This window comes from Daucus carota, chromosome 6, assembly GCF_001625215.2.
Source record: "Daucus carota subsp. sativus chromosome 6, DH1 v3.0, whole genome shotgun sequence".
Taxonomy (NCBI): Eukaryota; Viridiplantae; Streptophyta; class Magnoliopsida; order Apiales; family Apiaceae; genus Daucus; species Daucus carota.
This window is the reverse complement of record NC_030386.2, coordinates 25083071-25109708: the sequence shown is the minus strand read 5'-3', so window position 1 is coordinate 25109708 and position 26638 is coordinate 25083071. Positions and strand designations below refer to the sequence as shown.

Below are 26638 nucleotides of genomic sequence, written 5' to 3'. Positions count from 1 at the left end.
AAAAAACTTAAAATACACGGAAGAATGCCACAAAATCCATCATTTTATGAAATGAAAAAAAATCCATCAGCATTTGAATACCATCAGATTTTAATGGATTTTAAACAATCCCAATTGAATACCATCAGATTTTAAAGCATAATTTAAAATCCCAATTGAATACCACCAGATTTTGTAGCATAATTTAAAATCCCAATTGAATATCTCAAGATTTTAATGGATTTCAAACAATCCCAATCGAATACCCTTGGATTTCATGAATGCAAAAAAATGCTTTAAAATCTCAATCCAATACACCCCTCTTAGTTTACTAAAAAGTTAAGTATCCTCCGTTTCATCGTATTGGAGACATAAGCGAGTTCGATTATGTAGCGAATCATTTTGTACAGGTGATGTTTTGCATATTGTCAATAGTTTTATAGCAAATAGCTCGCAAACATTAAGAAATTTTAGCATAAAAATCACCATAAGAATCCTTCCAGGTTTGTGTATACTGAGGGAGTGTGTGGAAGAAACTTTTGGCCTAGAATTTAAACAGAAACTGCCAACAAGCCATTGTGCCTAAGCAAAGACTCCGGAGACGGTTCGCGCCCTCTGAATTCCACAAAAACCTGAAATAAAACCAACCCCTATGATCAAGATTCAGTAACAACACATTTAAAGATTGAAACTGTCTAAAGATTCTGCCCCATCATTTAAATATACGGAAACTTCATCTCATCTTACATCTAGGGGTGCCTTCCCACCTCCAAGAGCAAGTATAGTCTCTCGGAATTTCTTCCCTGTTTCTTTCACAGCCTGTTCAAAACACAAAACCTTGCTATGGTTATATACTTGATTAGTACAATGTATATCAGTGACCTCTGTAGTTCCTGCAAAACACCATAGTTTTTTCTACCAGTACCAAAGAAACTACCATTTAAGGCATGGAGGGATTAGAATAATTAATTCGAGGAAATGAAATGAATGATCGGGTTCTAGTGCCTAATATGAAGATGCTACCAACATAGGAAAGAACTACGGGATCAATGTATCTAAATTTCTCCCAAGAGAAAACGCCCTCTTAGGAATGATGCCCTTGGGAAAAGCTGACCAAGGAAAGTAAGCTTGAATATTTAAGTAATCAAATTATAAACTGTCTTATTTCATACCTTAATGTCGTCTAAACCAGCATCTTCAAATGCAGAGAAAGCATCAGCAGACAGTACCTCAGCCCACTGCCAATATCAGACAGTTTATTTTAGAATATTGAAAGCTTTTATTCGTAGTAGCATTCACTAAAATCACTCCCAGGTCGAGATACTTCTATGGAAACCTTGGTACATATTTTTAGACTTTCAGCTAGACACAAGAGAATTACAGTTCATAATTTGCTGAGGCAGCAAGTTTACAGCAGATAAGAACCAAACAAAAGCATTTACTAAGACCGACTTTAAATTGTAAAGGACCTAAACTAAACACATAATATTGTACTAGGAATTTGTTTACAGAACAGGACGAGAATACTGACAAATTATAAATAAAAGATATTTATAGAAAAATAAAAGGCGTGCTTAAATATTAAAGTTGAGACATAGATAAGTTGTTACTTTCAACCCATGCAATCCGAAAACAAAAGTAAAAGATACACGTGAGAAAGAAAAACGAACATAAATCCTACCTTGTAACTGTAGTATCCAGCTGCATAAGGACCTGTTAATCCATTCGTTCCATCAGACCAAAAAGGAAATATTAGTTCCAGGAGGAAGAGGAAATAATTATATTAAGCTGCAAAAAGTTGCAACACTTAAACTAGAAATTAATTGATGATCAAGTAAAATTATTAGGAAGAAAAAACCTGCAAAAATATGGCTAAATCCACAAAGAAACCTATCCTCCGGAAGTGGAGGGATCACTTGTGTTTTCTGGCTAATCCTTTGATCAACATCATATATAGATTCAGACCCCCCAGGTACATACTTCGTGTGCAGCTCCAGATCAAGACTAGCAGATCTTATCTACAAAGAATTATGCAAGCAACAAAAGATGCAGAAAAATCAGAAGAATTCCACTTCCTTCTTTGTAACTGTTGATTTGTAAGCCATCGGTATATTTTGCTAACAAATATTACAACCCAGATTTTAGCAAGACAGAGAGCACCAAAAGAACATAGATGAATGAAAATAGATAAATACAAGTTTGGAAGCTACACAGAATTGACCACACCACACAAAGGAGTGATAAGAGTAGAAACAATGGAGTTTCAAAATATACTTGATGGGATTGTAACTCACAACAAGATTCGTTTGTTCTAGACTTGTAAAGATATACAAGGCTAATCACGTAACTGAATATGTGACACCAAGAACTTAGGTGAATAAAAATAATCTTGTGTTATAACTAATGATAAAAATAACAATCCACAGTCTGATTTATGTCACATCTTTCAGTGTTATTTGCCATTAGTTAATCAAACTAATATATCATATGCTGATGGGGATATAAGAAAAAATGTATATTATATATTACATGTTAACTCAAGGCTTTATGTTATGCATAGTGGTGAAGAGAGTTCTTGTGCCATTTACATTCATAAATTAACATCCAAATTGCTGTTCACTTTTATATATTAACTTTGAAAACACCAACCAGAAGCCAAATATGTGTGCTCTTAAATCAAAATAGGAATGGGGATGTTTCACTGACCTGGCGAAGACTATATGAGCCTGCACGGAAAGTCCTAGCTGCAAGAAGCTTTGAATATATATCTTCTGGGAGACTCTCCCCAGTTTCATAATGCTTTGCAATGCTCATCAAGGTATCCCTACAACAATGAATATAAAAAGTAGGAATCTTTCATTATAAGAAAAAAGGAAATTGTGCTAGTTATTGCTGATACTGATACAGATTTAGGTATTCATGTCCAGTAAAAAAGGATTTGGGCATCTGAAGGTGTCAAAGTAGCAATAAATAAAATTATTGTGCATCTGATAGTCCCCAGAATCTATAACTATTATTTATCTTTCTACTATATAAAACTCCGAGTGCCTGTGACTTCCCCTTAAGATATGAAGGGTTGACACTTGTTTTGAATATTGAAGTTTGTACGATCCCGAAGTTATCAATAATTGTTTAGGATTTCGACATAATCTAGAACAAACAATACATAACAAAAAAAAAAACTATGTTTACTGTGTGCGCCCTAACATTTGGGAAAAAACAGAACAGTTTGTATTAAGACCAAGGAGAACATTAGAAGCAGCTAGAATGATGTCAGAAACTAGAAAGGCAATTAACATCAATTCATCATTTATATCCTAAAGGCATTCAACTGTGAGACTAGAACTCTCTTCCACGAGGTAACTACTGATTTTTACAATACCCTTCTTTGATGAAATAAGCTACTATTAATATTCTAATTATCAAATTTATTTAGAAATATATACTGTATTAAACAATGTACCTGTGGTAACACCAATTTTCCATGAATTGTGAAGGTAATTCAACAGCATCCCACTCAATGCCTCTAACACCAGCTACAAGACCCTCATCTTCTTTAGTTAACAAATGCTGGAGTGCATGACCAAATTCATGGAAGACAGTTTCAACCTGAAAATTAGGCAGTTCGCAGTCAAAATTTACAGAACTGTAAATAGATTAAAAAAAAAGTGATATTCACTCTTCGGTTATATTATATCTGCCCAAAAATTATTATTCTTACCTCCTCAAAAGTCATAAGGCTAGGCTTGTCTCCAACTGGAGGCATTTGATTGCACACCATATGTGCAACAGGCAACCTAGCAGGAGCACCATCACGTGACATTACGCGGCTCCGGGCGACAACTTCATCCATCCACGCTCCTCCACGCTTTTCAGATGGACGAGAATATGGATCAAAGTAGAAGTATGCAATAGGACTGCCAGAAGAATCTTTGACACAATAAAATTTGACGTCGTTATTCCACACCTAGAAAACAACAACACAATATCATCAGTATGATACATCGCCTGCTACATGGCAATAAAATACAGTGCATCATAAGACCATGATTACCGGGGCTAAACCATCAGCTGCCTCTATGGCAACACCGAAGAGCGTCTTGGCAAGGTTGAAAAGGCCATCCATAACTTTAGGGAATGAGAAGTAGGGGCGTAATTGTTCCTGTATAAGTCATGTTAGTAGCACACCAGCACATCCGTGCAAAAGTTTTAAAATTCTAGTTATACAACACAAGAAGAACAACAAAAATTAAACATAAACAGTATTCGAGAAGGGCCACTATTGCCATAGAGTTGAAAAATGTCACATACAAGTTTCATCAGTATGACTGAAATTAAAGAGATTTAGAAGCATTAAATCTTAAAATGAAACCTACATAGAAAGGTTCTAGAAGACTAGAAACTCTGCACAGACATAGAATACGTAGTAAAAGGTCAATATCTGATAATCTTATATCACAAAAGCAAAAGGCGAGGATCCTGGTAACGCGTAGACTCTTGATGGCAGCTTATAGCAACACTGCTAACATCTAAAATGTGTATCATCACTATTTGAGCAAGCCCAATGTACCGGATTTCAGAATAAGTAAAACCAAAAATATTTTTCTGGAAATATTACAATAACAAAATTATCTGAAGTCGCCAAACAACGGAATCTGGTCGTCATATATTTCATCAACTGGTTAAAAAGCCTCAATTATATATAAAGTACAACTAGAGTATGCTTCGTCATGCATCTTACACTGGTTAGCAGTGATAGAAACTACGTTTAAAAAGGACAGTAACAAACCTCGTTTATTTCATATTTTGATTCACGCAGCCTCTCACTCCAAAATGTTGTATCCCAATGGGTCAAATCATCTGCTTCTAGAGCACCTTGATCTTTTGAGAATTGTTTGAGTTCTTCCATATCTACCAAGATCAGAGCCAGATCAAAGCAATTACATCTCTTTTATGTTGTTAATATAATCATACGAGTACTATCAAGCGAGTTTGTAGATCTTTCTTAGGCATCTAGCAATGACGATCAGACAGCTTTACAATGTATCTTAAGGTTGCAAAAATTGGAACAAGCAAGCTACAAGGACTTAATGGACTATTTTTGACTGCTGAGTAATGTTATTGTATCATAATACCAAACAGATCATAATTTTAATGTTACATCATCTGACGAGTAAGCATCGGCTACAAATGTTGTCTGTAATTTGCAAACTTCAATCAATACAGTCAAAGCAAAAAGGGGAATCAGTAGTCACTAGCTATGCTCCCCTCAGATAAATCTACCATAATTGGCAAAGGTTTTAGCTCTACTTGTGAAGCACTCTACTTGACACATGACTAAAGCTTATGCAGTGTAAAAATATGAAACTGGATTACACATAAACTTACTCTTTACTGCTATAGACAACAACTAACCTTATATAGGGGTATTCTCCTGATAGTTATATACTAAACTACCACATAAATGGAAGAGGCTTTGGCTTAAAGTGTAAAACACTAAAATTAAAATGGCGCAGCCTGCATTGTTATACAACATTTATCTCTATTTGGGGGCTTTTCCCTGTAACTACTCATAAACCCTAAACTGTTGAATTGTATGAAAATAACACCTACATAATACCTTTAACAGCTGCATCCCAAGAAGCAGCACGAAGCTTTTCAAGGAGCTCTTCAGCTTTGGCAACAGTAGCCATCTTGGTTGCCATAGATACCTGATAACATTCACCTTATAAGCATGTCTCAAAAGGAGTACTGCAGGAGAATCATACTCATACCTCAGCATAGTTGTTATAGCCTAGAAGCTTGGCCTTTTCCAATCTAAGCTTCAGAATTTGATCAATAATTCCCATATTATCAAGCTCGCCACTAGAAGCGAGGGTTAACCGAGCAAGATATACTTCCTTGCGCAAATCTCGATTTTTAGCATGTTGCATGACTGACATGTAACTTGGGTCGTCCAATGTTATAACCCATGGACCATTTTCAGCAGTAGCATTTTTATGCCCCTGTTGTATTATACACAATTGTAGAGTGAGATAGAAAAGCAAGTGTACTGTAGGTAACATATGTGACTACAAATTGATGTATTTCGGTACAGAGTACCTTGGACACTGCTGTTTGTGCACCCAAACCTAAAGCAGTAGCCGGCAACCCTTCAATCTCTTTCTTCTCAGTTATTAGTTTTTCAAACTTCTTTGTGGCATCCAAAACATGCTCCTCAAATTTTTCACTAAGCTTCACCAGTTCCTGCATTTAAAGACACAAGGAATCGAAATAATCAATAATTAACTTTCAAATTGTCATATTCCTATAGGGTGATTTTTTAATTCCAATCTAAATACAGATCCCTTGTACAGGCTTACTTGTATAGATGTTCCAAAAAGATAATTAACATGTGACTCACCGCACAGTATATATCTTCGCTGAAAGCATAATAAGTTACAAAGCTTACCTGTTCAATTTTGTTGAACTGGTCCCTTTTTTCATCTTCAAGTGAGATGCCATTAAGAACAGCCACCTTTATTTGAGCTGCATATATTGGGAATGCAAGTTGTTGGGAAGTATCATTAAGTAATATATCATAAAGGAAGAAGGAACTAGTGTAGTCCATGTTCTGAAGAATGTGTGTGGTATAAACTCTTGGAGATAAGCATCAAATATTATAAAATTCTTCGAGATATGCATCATTCTCCTCACTGATAAAGTTTCGAGAAGGCAGAAATTCACCAGAGTTACAGAACAAGAAAGTCCCTAAACTGAATGAATGACAAAGTGAGCTCGGATAATTCAATGACACTATCCAAAGTAGATGCTAAATATAAAATTTGAAAAAAAAAATTGAATCTTTATGTGGTTAAAGAACAATCTCAAGGGAGTGAGTTTAAGAAAGAAAAGGTGACTTTGGATGGATGTTTACAACTGACAATCATAGAATTTATGGACCTAAACATGTTTGGAGATATAGCTCCATATGAAAGTGCTAAAAGAATGTGGGAAATGACTTACATTCCACTATACGCTTACGAGCTTCACTTAGTGTGTCCCAACTGGAAGATTCTTTGATAGCCTTAAAAGCATTGTAGATTGGTAAACTTTGTCCTAACTTGAGCTCAAACTTGACTTTTTCAGGCTGAAAAAAGAAAAAATAATACAATATCGTAAAAACCAATAACATGAGTCAAGTTATTTGGGATTAGTATCAACAAATAAGATTTTACCAAACACTATCAAAAAACCTTACAAATACACCAACAGCCGAATGTAAAATGAGTAATGTCATAAGATATCCCAATTTTAAGATATTAGAAGGCAACGAAAACTCGAAAGATACAAAAAACAATTAAAGAGCCCAATCATACCTGAATTTCTTCAATGGCAGTACGGAGTTGAGGATTATCTTTGACGGCCTTGAGATGATTAACAGCTCCCCAAACCACTTCCAACCGATCAACTAGCTTCTCCAATGGCTCCACCAGCTTCGGCCATGACGGTTCCACACTGCTCTCCAATTCAGCCAATTCATTTTCCTAATCAGACAAAATTAAAACCCTCTTCTGTTATATATACACTCCAAAATCCACCTATATCGAATTTTCTGTTAGTGTGCTCATTGGTCTTTGTATCGTTAACAAAGATTGACGCATGCACAAAAATACGTATCAATAAAAATAAGCCTAATGTTAGTGCTTAGAGTGGGTTCATGGATACGTAAAAATATATAATAAAATACTGACGAGTTTGTTGAGCAAGGCAGCAACACCGGGACGGACGTGATGGGCTTGCATGGAATCGAAGGGCGGGAAATAGAAGTCCTTCAAGAGAGGGTTGTCTCCGTCGATACCTGACATTGCGGTTGAGTTGCGGCGGGGTGAGAAAAGGCCAAGACCAGTAGAGTCAGGATGTTTTGTTAATACCAAATATACGTAGCACTAGGTCATATAAGAGCATCTCCAACCCTAAGCACCTTTTAGCTATAAAATCTACGTGGATATACATTATACCTAACATCTAAATTTTAGACCACTCCAACCCACGTCATCTCCCGCTTGAAATATTCTAGGTATAACCCTAATATTGGTCCAAAACTTAATATCTTTTAATTGTAATATATAACATATTAATTTGAATTATTTTTAAATATTTAACTTAAAATATTTAATGTATATTTTAAATGCATAATATTATAATATACAAAATATTTATATATGTTCATTATTATTATATGTATAGGTGTATTATTTATAATTTATAATATTATTTAATTTTATTAAGTGTAAAAAATTATTTTATCGTTATCCAAAGTTATAAAATTCTAACAACCAATATTATTATATATAAATATATAATTTATATTTTTAATTTATAAAGTCACATGTAATATTATTAAATGTTAAAATATTAATTTTTTTTAAACTATATTTATAAAAAGATATGATTAAATAAGACATGCTTTTGGTAAAATAGTTATTTTGTTTTATTTTATAATGTTTACTTTAAAATATTGAAATAGATATAAAAATATTATAATAATATTATTAAATAAACTTTTTATTAAATATAACATTTAATTTTCATTAAATTTTCAAAATTAAAAAAATATATAATATTTGAAGATAGCTAATGATTATAGCTAACACCGTCGGAGCAAAAATCGCTACAGGTACAGTAAAATTATAACTAATCATGTTTTAGCTAACAGTTTTCACTGTTAGCCTTGGAGATGCTCTAACTGTGCAAAACACGTAATAAATCCGAATATACACATGCCTTCATTGCATAATGAGTAACTGAATTCAAAATTCAAAATAATTATTAACTTCCTATTTATTTCAGATTAATAATGGAAAGACTTCCTAACCAAGAAGATTTTTTTTACGATATCGCATTCAAAATTCGAAAACTGTAAAGCTACCTATTAAGCTACCAATCGCCTTTTCTTAAAATATTTAATATTTAATATTTAATATTAAAATATAGCGAAAATATTTTCAGAAGATTACATTAAAATGAGGTAATGTTATACCCCATTAAATTTGTTAATTAGTTATTTTGATTTATCATCTTTTTATTTTGATTAATTTAATTGATTTCATATGTACATGTATATCTTTTTAAAGATACTAGGGAATTTTGCCAGCGCTTCACGTGCGTGAATCCTCGTAAAAAAATTTATATATGTGTATTTTTTACAGCGACAAAACATAGTTAAACCATAGAGAATTTTGGATACACTACGCGTACTTAGATCTACGCGTACTTAGATCTTAGTACAAAATCTATTAACCTCTTTAAATTCAAAAAATATATATAGAATTAGACATGTGTGTATACTGCATATAAAAAACACTATTAAACAACTATACAAATTAACAATGAAAAACTTTTAAAATCTATTATCTTATTGATGATCTGTTTTTCTTCATCATCAAATACCGAAAAAAAGAACATGTTGATTAAAAAGGAAGGACTGTGACACTAAAAAAACAGAAACTTACTCAGAGACAACCTGCAATCAATCTCTCAATTAAGTTTGGTACACCGAAGAACATGACATTCTCTTCATTGTTCTCTCCTACACTCTCCATATCATGATTCTCGCAAATATTATTAAAATTTGGAAACAGTTTATCACAATTTTTAAAATTTCTCAGAATACATGGAAATGACGGTGTGCAAGGTGCTTGAATTATAATCAAAGTCAATACTTACTAACTCAATCTGAAAAATGTGTTAAGAAAATACACGTATTTTAGTATGACAATTGTTTACTACATTCTCCTCATAATATATTTTTGAGCTTGTATCAGAATCTATTTATATTATAAAGCCTGAAGGCTCTTATAGTGTGTTATTACCAAAAGCCCTTCCACAAATTTGCGTATCTACGGGGTTTTGCCACTGGCTGATACGGTTACAGCTGTATATTACTACACACGTGCTTTGGCTACACACTCCCAAAAGAAAAGCGTTTCTCTCCGGTTAACTTTACCAACTGTTGAGCTCATCCACCGTTAATATCACCGACGTGTCGGCTGATTAAAACACTCTCCCAATTACAGTACAATTTCTAATCTCATTTCAAATTTCAAATTTGTAATGAATGGATTAGTTTACACAAACTAATTGGCGCTTCTCCCATTGCTTTCTCCGAAATGGAAAGAAAACTCATGCTGGGTAAAGATGTGGTGGATTCAGGTGTTCGACCACGATTGACTCGCAATGTTTGTAAGTTGCTCGAATGTTGTTATAATCTTCTTGGTTGATTCGTTCATCTGTGTTTGCGGCATACCTAAATGAGTGTGTATGCAGTTAACCACGATTTGTCCATGATGAAGGAGGACAAACAACCAAGGCTTCCATATACCATTGATGATTTGTTATCTGAGGAAGACGGACGTGGTACGTACAACCCACTTTGTTAATTGATTGTACCAGTTCTGTCTATTTATATTAATTGAAGAATGAGAATGAAATATTGTTGGTGCTGTGAAACTGTTTGATGAAATGTCTGAAAGAAAAAGCTATTAATTTTTGCACTATGTATTGTTAATGGCTTGATTTTGGGATATATATACAAGTTCTTTTTAGTATTTATTGTTTGAAACTCACTTATAATGTGATATATTTTGATGTGGACAAAATCAAAGATGCAGAATGATAATCCCAGACAAGTGTATGGCCCTGTTGTTACTGTATGGACTTTGCCTGGGAAGTATTTGGCGAAATGTCCAGGAGAAGAGAAGCTGATAAATTTGTCAATTTTTAGGTATTTTTTAACTGTGTTGTATAAACAAATTTTTAGGAATTTCTCAAGATTCGAATGCACTAATTTGGCAAGGAAAGACAGGTATTTTCATTGTTTGGTGTGATCTTGGTAGATAAAATGGAGTCTTGAAATTAGTGTATTTTCTTGATTTTTGTATTTTCTTGAATTTAGTGTATGTCTTTGTAGATATAATGATCTGTAGTCATTTAGTATTTGCTAATAAGATATATAGTGAAGAGATTAGTTTTGACCTCTCTTTTGAGACTAATGGAAGTGATGTGATTGAGAAGGTACGTCCAAGTCTGACACTATTATCAATCTGAACTTCAGCTCCTCATTTTCTTCTACATCTTTCACTGTAATCACTCGGTTGGAGTGGCTCAAATGTTTCTAACAAAATAATTTGATCATATATATTTGTTTCCATCCAGACATGTCAATTTAAAATATCTCTGTTTTGAATGCAGAAAATCATGATATGTTTGTAAATCATGGCAATTTGTATGAGATTGAGTGATAACAGTCTGACCCAAATGTGTGATACCATGTCAAAGTATTTAGTCATTTGATATCCTACATTCGTATATATATCTAAAGATATTTTCTAATACTACAATTTCAAAGTTATTGCACTTATTAAGCTCCTAGATCAGAGTTGGTTGGTTGTCTATAGTTGTATAAAATAGTCTCTACTGGCCTATTAATGTTGTATGGGCAACTTGCATTTCTGAAATAAAAAATAAAAAGAATAATAATATGTACGGCAACACGTATGACATAGAGGCATGCATAATTGTTTATTGAAAATCCAATTTCCAACTTCATTTAATTATATTTCATTTTACATTGTTTTCTTGCCATATTTCGTGTTTATATTAAGTGTTTTTATTTTAGTATTATCATAATTTATCAAGTGTTTGATAGTTATGAATTGTGATAATTATGTATTCACTAACAAGAATGGCTACTATAATTATTTCTGCATTATGTCAGGAGAAAAAACTCATGATTTCGTCCGGGATGAAGATGAGCGTCCCAAAGTTGCCTATAAATTTCAGTTAATTCTTTAGTTGGTATCTATGATGATTTTGTTGACAGGAGGTCTGTGGTATGTCATAAAATAGTGGAGGAGTTTGAGTGCCAGAGAATTTTTCAGGCAGTTGATCACGGTATTGACAGCACTTTGATTTTTGAAATTCATCACTTCTCTTCACTTCTAATTGTTTACTGATTTTGACTCATGTGAAACATAGACGGAAATGCAAAATTTTACAGAAATGATTGTCAGCATGATGAATTAATTATTGTGGTAAAGAATGTTAAGTTCCATATATATTACTTGGTAAGCTGTTTGGATTCACTTGACATTGTAACTGTGTCAAAAATTGCAGCTGGATCTCAGGTTAAACCGCCTCGGTTTGCCTCCTCCAAGCGAAGTATTAATCAGGTTAAGAAATCCAGTCATGCTTATCAAGTTACAAATCTGTTGCTGGAGAACAGAGGTGCACATCATCTTTAAATAATATATTGGGAAGGAAATATAACTTTTGTTTGAGAAAGCATATATGTGTCAAATGTTAATTATACTTAATGTTATAAAATCTCTTAATGTTAATTATAAAATCGAGTATTATAATCATCATAGTCCACAAAATCATCATAGTCCACAACAAACGGCATGTTAAAAGTCTAAAATCAATTTGAGCAGTAGGTTTATCTCTAAGCATTTTTAATACATCTTCAATTAAGGTACACAGATTGTTGAAGATTTTGTCAAGGCCGATGAATTGTGCACGAGGAGGGAATATGCATGATGGTTAGCACGGACAAACTTGCTACTAGAGAGGTAGTAAATGACTTGCATGGAATCCAATTTTTTATCTTTTAATATTATTATCATTTGGCTCATTTTTACCAGAGATTTGGTGTATGGGTTGTAGGAAAAATAAGCATACGGTGTTCCATCTATTGCACTTTCCGGATCTACATTATCTGCATTGGACGACGTGAGTGTTGAAGACCCTGATTTTCTATGCATACAATGTAAGGGGTAAATTGCCTTTAATTATTAAATTTGATATGAGAGTGGTGAAGTGTATAAAAAGTTCTTGGACTTTTCAGCTCTTGCTGAGGCTGACATTGTTTCAAGTAAGATGTCTGTGGATAATTCCAGTTGGCAAAAAGGTGTAAGATTTTGCCCAGATAGGTAATGCAGATAATATTTGTGTTTAGGTAGCTATATATTGTCTTTTACCTTCTCGATGACTTCGGCATTGGTCTTCACATTAAAACACTGAATTCTTCTGTAGATTTATATCTCGCCAGGATCTCATAAGTTGGAAAGCCAAGCTAGATTATGAAGTCATGCCAGGATTAAGGGAAGAGGTAAGAAATATAAATAGACTTTGTAGGCACGTACTCACACAATTAGTTATGCTTTTCTGTTAAAAGCTGACAAATGTACAGTCCAGATATCAAGAAAGAGCTTGGATTTTATGGATGTAAGGGAGATCAATTCAGATGCAATAGTTGTACTTTTCAAGGACTTGCTTGTTGGTGACAAGAGCATATACAGAACAGTTTTTGGTCTCTCTCTTTGTTTCTGTGTCCCGGAAAATGATCTCCACGATTCCAAGAAGAGGGCAGCTTCACATGAAGTAGAATGCTCTTCTGATAACTCAACTCCTCAGGCTTCTGAAAGCGGAAGCAAAAAGAAAAATGTATCGTAAATTAATGCAAATGGTGTAGCTGTGACTATGCATACCCAGCTTCTGTTCTTGATTTAACCGAAAGTGATGCTAAACAACCCACAGATCAAACTTTGGCTCCTATTTTTGACTTGAACCAGAGATTGGTAAGTTATCAGGTTACATTTTGCATCACAAAATAAATTGTTGGACATAGTGGCAACTGGAATAGTTACACTCTGTTATTCTTTTGTTTGAAATTTGGCAGGTAGCAGAAGAGGAATACCAGGATAGTTGTGAGATGGCAAGGCAAGACAAGCTATCTGAGTTGAAGTTATCTCTTTGTAGAAACGTAGGACACGGTTCCAATCGTGCGGTAAAGAGAAAGATCTCATGGCAAGATCCGGTTGCTTTGAGGGTGGGATTAGCTATAATTAATATTTTTTAGTCAGTTAATGTAGAAAGAGAGTAGGCCTATGAAAGATTGAACTATATAAGATATATCTTAACAGTTGTGTTATGTCTTTGTTAAAACAGGTTGTACTGTTATGTTGGTTTTGTTAATGTACAAGTGTTGTTTAGATATGTTACTATTAGTAACACACAGGAAGACTATCTGATGAATTATTAAAGTTAATGCAGACTGAAATACAAGAATTTTGTTCTCTCACTGGCAGCCAATGGTTTAATACAAATATATTTTCTTCTTCTGTCGATTGGCGTCAATAATGTTTCATATATTTATATTTATAGAACAATATTGATCATATCATTATCTCGGTTAATAGTATGTTAACTCAAATTGACACTTAAAATGATAAATTTATTTGTATATCACTTATTAAAATTTGAACATCTATTTCAAGTAGTTATGTAATTTTATAAATTTAAAAATCATGATAATATTTAAAGTATACATATTTAAAAATCTGAGGCATGGCCGCTCGGCCATGCCGAGGAACCTTTTTATAATAGTGATGCAAGAATAATTGATTTACAATACAAAAATTCATAATTTATTAATAATATTACCACATAATATATATATATATATATATATATATATATATATATAAATTTAACATATATTAATAGCCTATATATTATGAGAGGGTAGTTGAGAAATAATTATATCATAATTTAATTTATAATATAAATCACTTATATACATATTAAGAAAATAGAGATAAAATCTAAAATAAAATTTTCATAGGCATAAATGAATTTAGATATAGATATAAAAGCACTTAATATTATTATTATTATTATAAATTAATTAGTATTAAAAAAAATAAGCATTTCATATATAAATTCATTAAATTTAAATCATTTATTATATTATTAGAATCGATTGATAATAATATTAAAAATATACATATTTAAAAGTCGAGTGGCCGCTCGGCCATGCCGAGGAACCTTTGTATAATAATTATGCAAGAATAATCAACTTTGCTGTATAAATAATTTATAATTTGTCAATAATATTAACTCATAAATTAATTTTAAATAACCTAGACGTTTTGAAAGGGGTAGTTGAGAATTATATTATAACTTAATTTACAATATAAATCACTTATATATATTAAACTAAAAGATTAGCTTATATAACAATCATTGTTTTTATCATCAATAATAAATAATCCATTATTATATATTATATTCACTTTCTTCATACTAATATATTTTGAATAAGTATTAAAATTAGGATGATGCTTCATACACATCCTGAATTTTGTTTATGCATTTTTTAATCTTAACGTGTATAAATATAATAAGATAAATATATAAATATTAAATATGATTATTATAATACATATAAAATAAAGTTTAAAACATGCAACCATGCGAAGCGGGTAAATAGGGTTATGCAGTCTTATTACAACTCATTCATTTGTAACCGAAAAACACTTGAGTACATTCCTTTTGAAGTGCCCAACACAATTGACATTTCAAATGGTATTATGGGTCTGTTTAGGAGTGCTGTTAAAAATTGCTGTGCTGTCAGAAAAAATACTGGTAAAATAAGTACGGTTGTAGAAATCAGATAACTGTTTGGTAATTTTTTGATATTTACTTATTTTGAATTATAATATAAATAAAAATAATATTTTTGGTAAGGTTTTATAATGAAATCTATAACATCATTCTGCAAAAGTTGAAAAACAGCTTTTTCCAAAAGCATGGGAGGACCTGCTTTTTCCTCAGCTAAAAGCTGCTGTTCGGAAAAGCTGTTTTTGGATTTACCAAACAGTTTTTCACATGCTTTTCAGCAAAAAACTGCTGTTGTTGTTTGCAACAACAACCCCAAACAGTACCTATGTCAAAAAAATTATCACCGTAACTAAAAGAGTAATACATTCTTTAACCACAACAAAACGAACATTTATTTAACCACTTTTTGGTATCATTTCTTTCTCAAAACTTTTGAGCAATTAATTTTAATTAGAAATCCTATCTATAACCATGCGTAGCGGGCAAAAAATCCTAGTTCAGATATAAGGTAAGAAGTGTTGAAGTGTTGCTGGTCAGAGTACTTGGTACAGACCTTGTTCCTATAAAAGTGACACAAACAGCTCGTCTTAGAGTTGTAGGAGAGATTATAATGAAAAATAGTTATAATACAGAAATTATAGACTCACTGCTGGATATGGATGTACTATGACTTGTTGGAGTCCACTATACATAGGTTCATTATTAAATAAGTAAGAAACACTGTCTAAACTTTACCCTATGTCGAGTATATGGTTACTTTACCCTATCTAAAGCAGGATTTAAACTTACTCGGAGGAAATCAGAGATCATTCTCCTAGTTAATTGAGGTGCAATGAAGAACATCAACATTCTCTTTGTTGCTTTCTTCCACACTCTGAATGTTGTGGTTCCCGAAAATACTAAATAGTATTGAAATTTAGACCTCAGACTTTTCGCCTGGAACCTAGTTTATGTCCATTAACGTAAGATCAAATTTATAGATTTATGCACATATGATGATTATAAACAAAAATATAAAGAACAAAAAGTGTGGTCTTCTCTGGCAAAAAAAAAGTGTGGTCTTCACATATATTTTCAAATTAACAGGAAGTATTTTATATATTTTCCCGAATATATATACTTGAAACAAAGTGAGAACAAAGCCATATGTATTTCCATCGACATCTTCAGTGTTTCTCCATGTATTTTATCTGTTGCGCCTGCATAATAGCGGAAGGTTTCTGCTGCACTTGGAATATCCTGATTCTTGCCATGATGAAACAATTTTCCTGCATCAATAATATCTAAAGCTGCCAACTCTTCTTTATTTCATCAATCAAGTCAGCTACTTTCATCAGTATCCTTCTCCTTTGCTGATCATCAGAAGAAACCATTTAACTTCTACACAAATTACAACATGTCTGCCATGTTTAAATCGAGCTTATTGACACATATCAAAACATATGTACAGAGTAGTAGTGAGCACATAACAAATCATTGCAATAGCTCCGTTCAAACAAACATGACCACTTAGGATCATACTCCGAAAAAACATTTGCAAACCACCCTCCCCCAAAAAAAATGTAAGATAAATTAATCCTTCGAAAAAAAATAAAAATTAACACCTTGAGGTTTTGTGAAAACTGGTCACTTAACACTATTTTGGGACCATGAAAAATTTTAGAGAAATGATCGAGTGCTTACAGCTCCGGAAAATCGATGGCCAGGGACCATTGTCAAAAGCTTCCCGAGCAGCCTTGACAGCCTTCACTATACTGGGTCATTTTTGGCTGCACTATAATAGAGCTTGATAGTAATTTCTTTACAACATTCTACACCGTTATGTCTCAGTGTGAGCTTGGAAATTTTCATCATATAATTGTCACAAAAAATTATACGTATAATTTCCACCATACGTTTCAATAAAAATAAGGTTAATGTTATTGTTTAAAGTGTCTACGAACACACCACAAATACCCTACATATATAATAATCACGGGCTTATGCACAAAAATAAGTATCAATAAAAATAAGCCTAATGTTAGTGCTTAGAGTGGGTTCATGGATACGTAAAAATCTACTTCTATATATTAAATGGCAACCAAGGGCAAAGAAAATGGCTGTGAAATGTCCATTATACCCTTATATTAATTATAATTACAAAATTACTAATATATGATTCATTTATTATACTTGATATATTAAGTATTAGTAATTAATACATTTACATAATAGATATCCATTTAATTACAATTGCCACCTATTTATGACTACTCATTACAAAAAATTGAATATGAAATGCTGACATAGTTAGTTAATTTATATTGTATAAAATTAATTCATGTGAATTGAACGTGGGATATTTAAATAAACTCTCATGTAAACTCTACATCATATTAAATTAAGATCTCTCGATTTTTATTTTATCAAAAAGAAAAGTATAATCTTTTTACATGTGCGGATACCTCAAATTATTTTCGATTTAACTTAGTGTTGTTTCTAATATCGTAATTAATAAATTTTTATCTTTTAATGGAGTGATTTTGTTTATTAATCTAATTTGTAATATGTTTGTGTGTATGTGTCTATAATAGTACAAGTGTACAATCATATTTATTAATCTAGAGTTTCACATTAATTATTGACACCAATTTGATGACAAATAGTAGATTTATTACATATTGTATATAAAGAGTGGGAGTACAGAAAAAAACATTAGACATATATCTTGTGATATAAAGGCTACGACCGCTAATGGTGTTCAATAAAACTCTGACACTCAAGTGGCAAGTCAATTGGTAGCCAACTAATGTTTCTAAAGATTGAATTCCGTTTTCGCTTGATAAGCCTATCGAGTAACGAGTACTCATATTAATTGAAAAGTACTTTTTAAAAAGTTTGGATATATTTATAAATTGATTTTAGAGATTAAATATTCATTAATATATATGGATTATATGATGAATTGTAGTTTATGTTATGATATTATATAAAACTAGCTTTATAGCCCGTGCAAGGAACGGGCGTGCTCTAACTTGGCTTGAATATATATCGGGCAGGAAAAACATCATTTGTCATAGGGATATAACATCTGCTCAAGATATACAGAAACAAAGTGCTAACAAGTTCTTTAGGAATACATATGTGTATTCATAATGCACGCCGTTTATCTTGCAGCGATGTTGTAACTGTGCTAAATACCCTTATTCTGCACTTCTGAATGATTGTGATTTTGCTACATGGCAGAATAGATCCCACTACTTGATGTAGCAACTACATAAAGTGAACAGTAAGTCAGGATCTTCCATGTATATGCAATATGCACAAATATAAAGTACATGCAATGTATGCCTATACAATACGGATATTTTAATATTCTTCATATAAATTATGTTTTTCTCATTAAATTATATCAACAAATTATGTCAAGGTATAATACATATAGCCACTATCATAGGAATTGTGTTACTGTAGTAGCCTGACTGGATGAGTCCCCGCCAAAATAATTTATGCATATTATTATAAACCTTCAGCCATTTGTACGTATCCATGTTTTGCTACCAGAAAAATATATTTGTTGTTACAAATCCACATATAACAGATATTACACCTGAAGTGCCACACACTTCTCCCAGAAAGATATATTTCTTGTTACAGATCCACATATAACAGATATTATACCTTCAGCGCCACACACTTCGACAATGACATATAGTCAAAAAAAATAAGATACCTTAGATGTTCGTATCCATAAGAGAAGGTTATCATGCGATATATAACCCAAAACCCGCTCAAGTACTACAAATCAGTATCAAATATACTAAAGAGCAATTACATCGAAAAATAATTAAGCCATACGTAATAAGTTTTATAATATTGTTCTCTAATGTATTTTGTGACAAACATAGAGACGTTCAAATATTTATCTGTTGCCACAATTGCTTGAATAAAACTGGTTAGGAAGTTTGATTCAGATTTCAAGTTGATGTAGAAGAGATAACCCAAGTTAAATGAAAGGACTGTTGCAAACATAAGCACTAAGAGTACCCCAGCACCAAATTTACACCCCAAGTGATTCTTATCAAAATCCTGCATCGATCCATGTTTAAGAAATACAGGAGGAAAACCACACGAAAAATTAATTAGTTAATGAAAATCCTGAATAATGACTCTGGCACTAAGGTTTGATCGTCTAATCATTTTAATTTAGCATGATGGACATAGACGCCAAAATATATCAATAACTGACTATTGTAATACATGATCAAGAAGTGTCTTCTTTTTGCCTTCAATATAGTGCGTACAAAACAGCTTTTTAACACTACAACACCAAGAGCCCTCTTTGGAGACTATTAAAGATCACTATCAGTCGTCCAACCTATTATGTAATATGTATATTTCATAAAACTAATAATGTAGAGATAAAAATGCTTGACTAATTGAAATCATGGCGACATAAATATTAAATAAATAACCTACAGCAATAACACCAAATGTACCAAGGCTAGATGTTTGAGGACCGGAACATATGCTCTATTCATCTAACACACTTACAGGCCCTTTAATTCATGTCACATTGTGTATATTGCCAAAACTATCAGTGCAATAATATTTTTAATTTAATGACAAATGATACTTAAACATCAGGAGACAAAAGAAATTTATCCTCACCATCAGATTAAAGATCAAATTGATAGACATTAGATATTAAGCCGCTTCCATGTTCCTGGACCATATAGAATGCATTAGTATACAAACAAATCATAATAAGAGAGTTACACCACACAAGCAACAATAGTATAATCGACTTTACCAATTCAGAACCATCATATTCATGTCCCGTATGTCTATCTGAAACCAAGCCTAAAAAAATATCATAGGTTGAATTTTTGAACTTCTATAAAATTAAGAAAGGAAACATGAGAGACTCTCTATAATTTTAAATTACCCCCTAATGATGTTGCACAGACATAACCATTCTGCAGGCATATGAAAGTATAAGCAAGGCATAAAGCCAAGCCTTAATATGCAGAAATTGTCACAGAATCTTAGTTTCATTTAGTGGTTAGCTCAGACCTGGGGACTTAACTACTGTTTATACACGAGCTTTGCCCTTTTTTATAGTATTTTCTTCTACCAGAAAGGTGAATTCATTCTATTCTTCTAAAATTTTATGCATGAACATGAACTATTTTTATTATATATGTTGACGCATTTCTAGCATCAACCCACCTTGAAATTATATGTAATTTGTATGTGGCTGATGTATAGTATAATAAGGAGAGGGAGAATGGAACGTGAAATGGAAATATCATAATATCCTAAGAAAAATCTCTCTGACAAAAATTCAATTGCAATTGATTTAAACATTTCATCAAGCACTTTGGCACTCCATATTTGATAAACAGGAGTTATGCAAAATTCAAGAGGACACCCATAGTAAAAACATATACAAAACGCAAATTACCTGGTGATATATTAGATACACATCCAATCCCACCGTTATCAAATCGGGTCCAGATGATTTCAACTCCATCATATTCGTCGCTGATGATACCTCCGGTGACGCTGTGATGAGTGCCGAAAAATAGCAAGCAAGGAAGAGCCTGCAATAAGAGCGGCAACCTGGAAAGATGTCAGGAATTTTGATGCACACAAAGGAGGATACAACAGTTGTTCTTGTACAAGTATAATGAACGATTGCAGAAATTCCTTGGCAAAATAACTGAAAAAACCGAGCGTGTAGCATAAACTGGAAGAACGAGTATTTAATTTCACGTTAAATGACAGGCAAATTTGTAATTTCATACTGATTTTTTTTTCTCACAAAAAATTCAGTACGTATTGTAGGAAACGATTCTCAGGCCATTCCAACTGTTATGTTTTCTCCAATCTGCTACTCCATCGGCGGAACTTTCCTTTCTTGAGCTTACCTGGAACAAAAGGCAGTTCTCTTTCATAACAGTACGACCAACTCAATAGAGTTTCAGGTCTAGATATCTCTCTCCAGGAACCAGCTCCAGGAGGCCCCACACTACTTGACATGAACCAAGTTGAGTCTCTGAAATGGTTGATATCTGTGCTCTAGTTAGAGCTTTTGGTTTTGTAGTTCTTGCATGAGAAAGTTCCTGAGCAGTATCTGTCATAACATCAAGTATCATGATCCTGTGGCTAACATCTAAGTTGGGTGAATAAAGGAGTTTATTTAGAGTATGAAGATACTCTAAAGGTGACATGGCAATCAATGCAACCAGCGCTTTTGCCTCTTCTCTTCTGCAGAGTCTTCTTCACCGTCTATACTTGAATCAAAGCAACGACTTTGTACAAGAGTTCTAAATAGTTCACCAGCTACATATTTAAGTTCATCTGAGGATGCCCAAATAAGCTTTACAGCAACATTTAAAGCCCTTTGCAGGTGAGAAGATAGAGGTTTATCGAGCGTATATTATTGCAAGAAGATCTTTTTAGCTAACTAAACTACCATTTTTTTTATATTATGTTACTAATATCCTAGTGAGATGCTAATTGGTCTTATTATTACCACTATGGACTACTGGAGAAGTTATAATGTTTAATGAGATAATCAATTCTATCTTTGGACATCAATAATAATAAAATATGTTAATTTCCAGCAAGGCTCTAAACATGTAATTGCTAATAACAGGAAATCATGTAGTAATATATAACTTGACAATTACCTTGATAACAGTAATGAGAGGACCATTTTTATTAACATATCCCGATTAAGATTTCAGCTGGTAGCAGTGCAGCACATCCCCTTCATTCTTGTAATCATCTGGAAAGAATAATTGTAAAGATAAACTAAATGGTAACCTGACAAAACATTTTGGTCGATAAAGGCTTTATGCTGTTGCACTATTGGTATATATCTTGTTCATATTCTACAAAGCAATCTCATATTTGTATACTGATCTGAACACATAAGCGTACTAACCTCAGAAATAATGAACTCCTCTGCAAAATTACAAACAACTACATGAAGCTCATAAAAGATAGATAGACACCTGTTTCAGATAAGGGAACAACAATTTAGGAGAGATATAACAATTTAATACATACATATACGTGTTTTTCTCTGATCCTCTCAAGCCTAACAAATGAGAACACATGAAGTTCATATGGTGGTGTGTATAATCACAAGCAAATGAGAAAAGAAAGAGAGAAAAGAGAACATACATAGAAACTTGAGCATATCATCATTATAGTACGAATTGGGGAAAGAGTAAATTTTTTATACTTAAACTAATACAAGAATAGCAGGCACAAAAAAGTAGCAAAGAGGAAAGAAAGAGAGAAAAGAGAACATACATAGAAACTTGATCATATCATCATTATAATACAAATTGAGGAAAGAGTAAATTTTATATGCTTAAACTAATACAAGAATAGCAGGCACAAAAAAGTAGCAAACCCTTATATGTCGGATCTAACTAATAGCAATCGGCAGTTGAGAGAGTTCCAATCTAAGAGCATGGTGAAACTATAAATACAATTTTATATCCTATATATGCATACATAGGTGTTGCATTTCCAAGTTTATCAAATTTAGACATGTACTAAGGCAAGATGAGGATAAATGAAAGTATAAACCAGTAGTTCCATCTTCACATGAGCAAGAACATCCCTCCTCTATTCAGAAAGCCTTTATGTGCAGCAGCGCAAATATATGCGGAAGGTGCCTTATGTTACAGATAGTTGTAGTTGAGTTCTCTGCCCAACTCAATAGCTGTTTGCTAATAATTATATCATTGTACAGACACGTCTTAATGTGCACTAATTTCTTAGAACAACGTAATCCTGCTATACTTCCATGCTTGCACATGTGTTTTTTTACTGTTTATATTATGATTATATGAATCCATTTAACAAAATTTGCAACTCAGCTGAAAATTAAAAACTAACCAGTAAAAAAAATGGTTGGCCAGTTCAGCTTTACACCACTCTTCATAATAAAGATGCAAGCTATGATATAAATATAGCTGCAAGGAATCAGCAAGGAGTGGAATAGACAACCAATGTAGTTTAAAATATTGTAAAAGTAAGGAAAAAACTAAAAAAAACAATAAGATTACAGCTTAAATCCAATGCTGAAGAGCCAATTCCTGCACTCTGACATCTATGGACAAACCCTGACCGACCTACACAGACTTGGAACACATAATTAGAACAACACAATTCTTGTGATTTGGCATCTTAGTGATCTTCTTACAGAATTAGAAAAACCCACACAAGAAATGGATACCTTGCAGCAGTTGTCTCGCTTGGGGAAATCGAAGAGAGTACTCCTACTACGATGAACGTTCCATCCCTAAAAACTGAGTTACTACCAGCTACATCATTTACAGTCAAAAAAACGAAATTGCACAATAACAGAGGAATTATAAAAACCCATTTATAGCCATTATACCAAACATAGTCTGAAAGAAATTGAGAATGAACCGAGAAGGCAGGGGCGGTTCGGGGAGGGGAGGAGATGTACTCTAGGCTTTTTGAGGAAGTGGAGTATGCTCTCAGTCACAACACACCTGAGAAGGATTTCTCCGACCATCATGTACCGTGCTTCACCAGTAACAACAAATCGAAGATGATGAAGGGGCGAACAATTTTAATTACAATTTATCTGAAAAGGTCCGGGGCAAAGGAGTAGGAGATTAATACGGAGCACTGAGCAGGCAGGGAAGGTGAAGGGGGTAACGGATAGTTAGTTAACGGGGTATTAACGGGTGAATAAAATGGCTCACCGACGTTTATGAAAGTCGTTGTTGCAGCATTATAGATACTAGCCTATAACCCGTGCTTTATAATTTTAATATTAATTTATTAGAGTTTTTCATTAATTAAATAAAATGATATTAAATTATATTAATCGATTGGTTATATTCACTTTTGAAAGTTTGTCTTGTACAATATTTTTTCTATATTATAAAATATTAGTATAAATAATCATTTCTTTTCCATATATGAATGTTTTCTTAATATTAATATGTGATAATGTGGTTTTTGATCAATATTATCTCATATTTCATAGTATAGCACACGGTACTATTGTATTTGAAAATTTTAGTTATATTAAAATATTGAGCTAAAATTTTTAGTTATTGGAAAAGAAATCTATTTTCATTTAAAAGTTTTAGTTATTAAAAAATTTTATTATTTATATGTGAATTTTTTTTTATAATATCAATATATGATAATATTGGAAAATGTTACGACAATAAGGATGATGCCTCCTTCCAGAGCTCTTTGTCAATAACTGTATTCTTGTTTGTGTAATGTGTGGATAAGTGGCAAAGACTCAAGCATAAGAGCATTCCCATTGGCTCCCCCATATGTTTCCCTATCCTCATAATTTAGGGAATTTCTTAACTTTTTATCAAAACTGAAGCTACATCTGGAACCCTAAAATAGGGTTTAGTTTTAGGGACCAAAACTCAAACCCCATATTTGGGGACTCACTGTACATGTCCCATCCTCTTTTCTTTCATTCTTTAGTTATATTTTTAAGTGCAATTGATTAGATGATGAATGAAAGAGAGAGAAAGAAGTATTATAAAACGGAATATAGGGATGGGGTAAGATAGGATGGGGAATGAGATGTGGAAGATTTTTAAATTCATGAAGATAATTTTGGGGAATTACTAAATTTAGTAAGAATATAGGGATAGGGATGAGGTACCCAATGTGAATGCTCTAAGATCAGTATTCATGCAACAAAGATCCATATACCCCATGTTATATCAACTTGCATGTACACAGTTTATTCCTCTTGTAATTTTAATAATACATACTAAGTTTTTAAGCAGCCAAAGATATGTATTATTGTTCCCCACATTAAACTGGATAACTCTATTAGAATTAGAATGACTCTTACCAATAATAATAATATTAAGTGTCTAAATCACTTGCATTATAGGTCTTACATAAAAATAAATTGAAAATAATTTTAAAATAGATCTAGATAGAAGTCAATGGATGGATTGTAGAAGATAAACTAAAAAACATCCCATGAGTAGAGCAATTTTATCCTGAAGACATGTAAATTCATCTATTTGATCCGGATGTACGGAGTATCCCTTCAATTTATAATGATTGTCCTCATTTGATATAAAAAATATCAAATAATTTAAGACAGAAGAATTTCTTAGAATCTAACACAAAGTTAGTATAATAAACTTATATCTCCGATTTTAGAATTTGTGTAAAGTATTTTGTAGAAAATATTGGAGAACTGACCACTGACCATTTACATCATATGCGACAAAGAATATACACTTCACGACAATATTATCTTTATTAATAAATAATTTTAATAAAAATTAAGTTAAAATATATTATAATAGTTTCTTGGTCTCACCTAATCTAATACAATTAATTTAATGTAAAAACAAAACATAGATATTATGTAGAAATATAATAATTTAAAAATATGATACTCTTTTTTTCTAAATATTTAAATGGTATTTTTTTATTAGTAAAATAAGTTCATATTAGACTTTTAATATTTTTAATTTAGTTATAAGTTATAATTAATTACTTAATATGGAATTAATGTATTAAGAATAAGTCAATTTTATATTTTTTTTAAGTCACGTGTACACTTAGTAAACAAAACAATTTTTTTATATATTTTGATATAAAAACTGATGGGAAATCTTTATCATTCTAAACACTTTATTTTTCATTTTTTTTAAAATAATAGATAGGCAAAAGTATTATATCCATCCATTTCAACATTGTAAGCCCCTCTGCTAAGATTTTAACTATTATATTCTGAAAGAAGATTTCATACGGACAACAAAGTTTCTACAAAAAAGTTACCAAAAACCAGTTTACAGTCACATGAGGATCACTATATTCTATATTGGCAACATATACTGGTTCACCATTTGCAAGAGGTGCAGGATCTCCAGAATTCACAAAACGATCAACTTAGACAACTTTATTAGCTAAATGTCCCCAACAGAAACAGAATATGTCTCTGAAACCTTGCTAGCTCCTCAACTTGGACTCTTAGAAAGACGGCAGGATAAATTTCTCATGAAGTGTTTTCAACACATTGGACGGAATTCATCTCCTTGGCCTGCAAAAAGAAAAAGAAAAAAAGAAAGCCGGTCTCCTGCAGATGGACGGGGCTCTCTAAATTGCATAGTTAACTTCTAAACTATTGATTCTACTTGTAAGAAACAATTAACTTCTTGCTTCTAGAGCATTTTAG

General features: G+C 32.4%; 2 protein-coding genes across 14 annotated transcripts; one reads left to right on the top strand and one right to left on the bottom strand.

Annotated features, from left to right (window-relative positions):
- Positions 1 to 342: 342 nt before the first annotated feature.
- Positions 343 to 7826, bottom strand: LOC108226133 (organellar oligopeptidase A, chloroplastic/mitochondrial). The gene is made up of 17 exons (XM_017401078.2): positions 7713 to 7826; positions 7338 to 7505; positions 6985 to 7108; positions 6431 to 6507; positions 6082 to 6225; positions 5754 to 5984; positions 5600 to 5690; positions 4769 to 4890; positions 4034 to 4141; positions 3701 to 3946; positions 3443 to 3588; positions 2686 to 2803; positions 1838 to 1997; positions 1661 to 1692; positions 1152 to 1217; positions 727 to 798; positions 343 to 611 (listed from the first exon to the last, which is right to left on the bottom strand). The coding sequence occupies exons 1-17, from the start codon at positions 7824 to 7826 to the stop codon at positions 531 to 533; spliced, it is 2100 nt and encodes a 699-aa protein (XP_017256567.2). The 3' UTR covers positions 343 to 530.
- A 2026-nt stretch (positions 7827 to 9852) lies between these two features.
- Positions 9853 to 14101, top strand: LOC108224448 (uncharacterized). 13 transcript variants are annotated; one of them, XM_064080400.1, is made up of 11 exons: positions 9888 to 10203; positions 10288 to 10377; positions 10626 to 11913; positions 11998 to 12053; positions 12136 to 12246; positions 12494 to 12590; positions 12685 to 12787; positions 12866 to 12950; positions 13054 to 13129; positions 13216 to 13610; positions 13700 to 14101. In XM_064080400.1, the coding sequence occupies exons 8-10, from the start codon at positions 12898 to 12900 to the stop codon at positions 13471 to 13473; spliced, it is 387 nt and encodes a 128-aa protein (XP_063936470.1). In that variant the 5' UTR covers positions 9888 to 10203; positions 10288 to 10377; positions 10626 to 11913; positions 11998 to 12053; positions 12136 to 12246; positions 12494 to 12590; positions 12685 to 12787; positions 12866 to 12897; the 3' UTR covers positions 13474 to 13610; positions 13700 to 14101. The 13 variants fall into 13 exon arrangements, 12 of the variants coding, with proteins under 12 accessions (XP_063936472.1, XP_063936470.1, XP_063936471.1 ...); XM_064080402.1 differs by having other exon boundaries at positions 9885 to 10036; positions 10139 to 10203; positions 10626 to 12246; XM_064080401.1 differs by having other exon boundaries at positions 10632 to 10744; positions 11738 to 12246.
- Positions 14102 to 26638: the final 12537 nt, after the last annotated feature.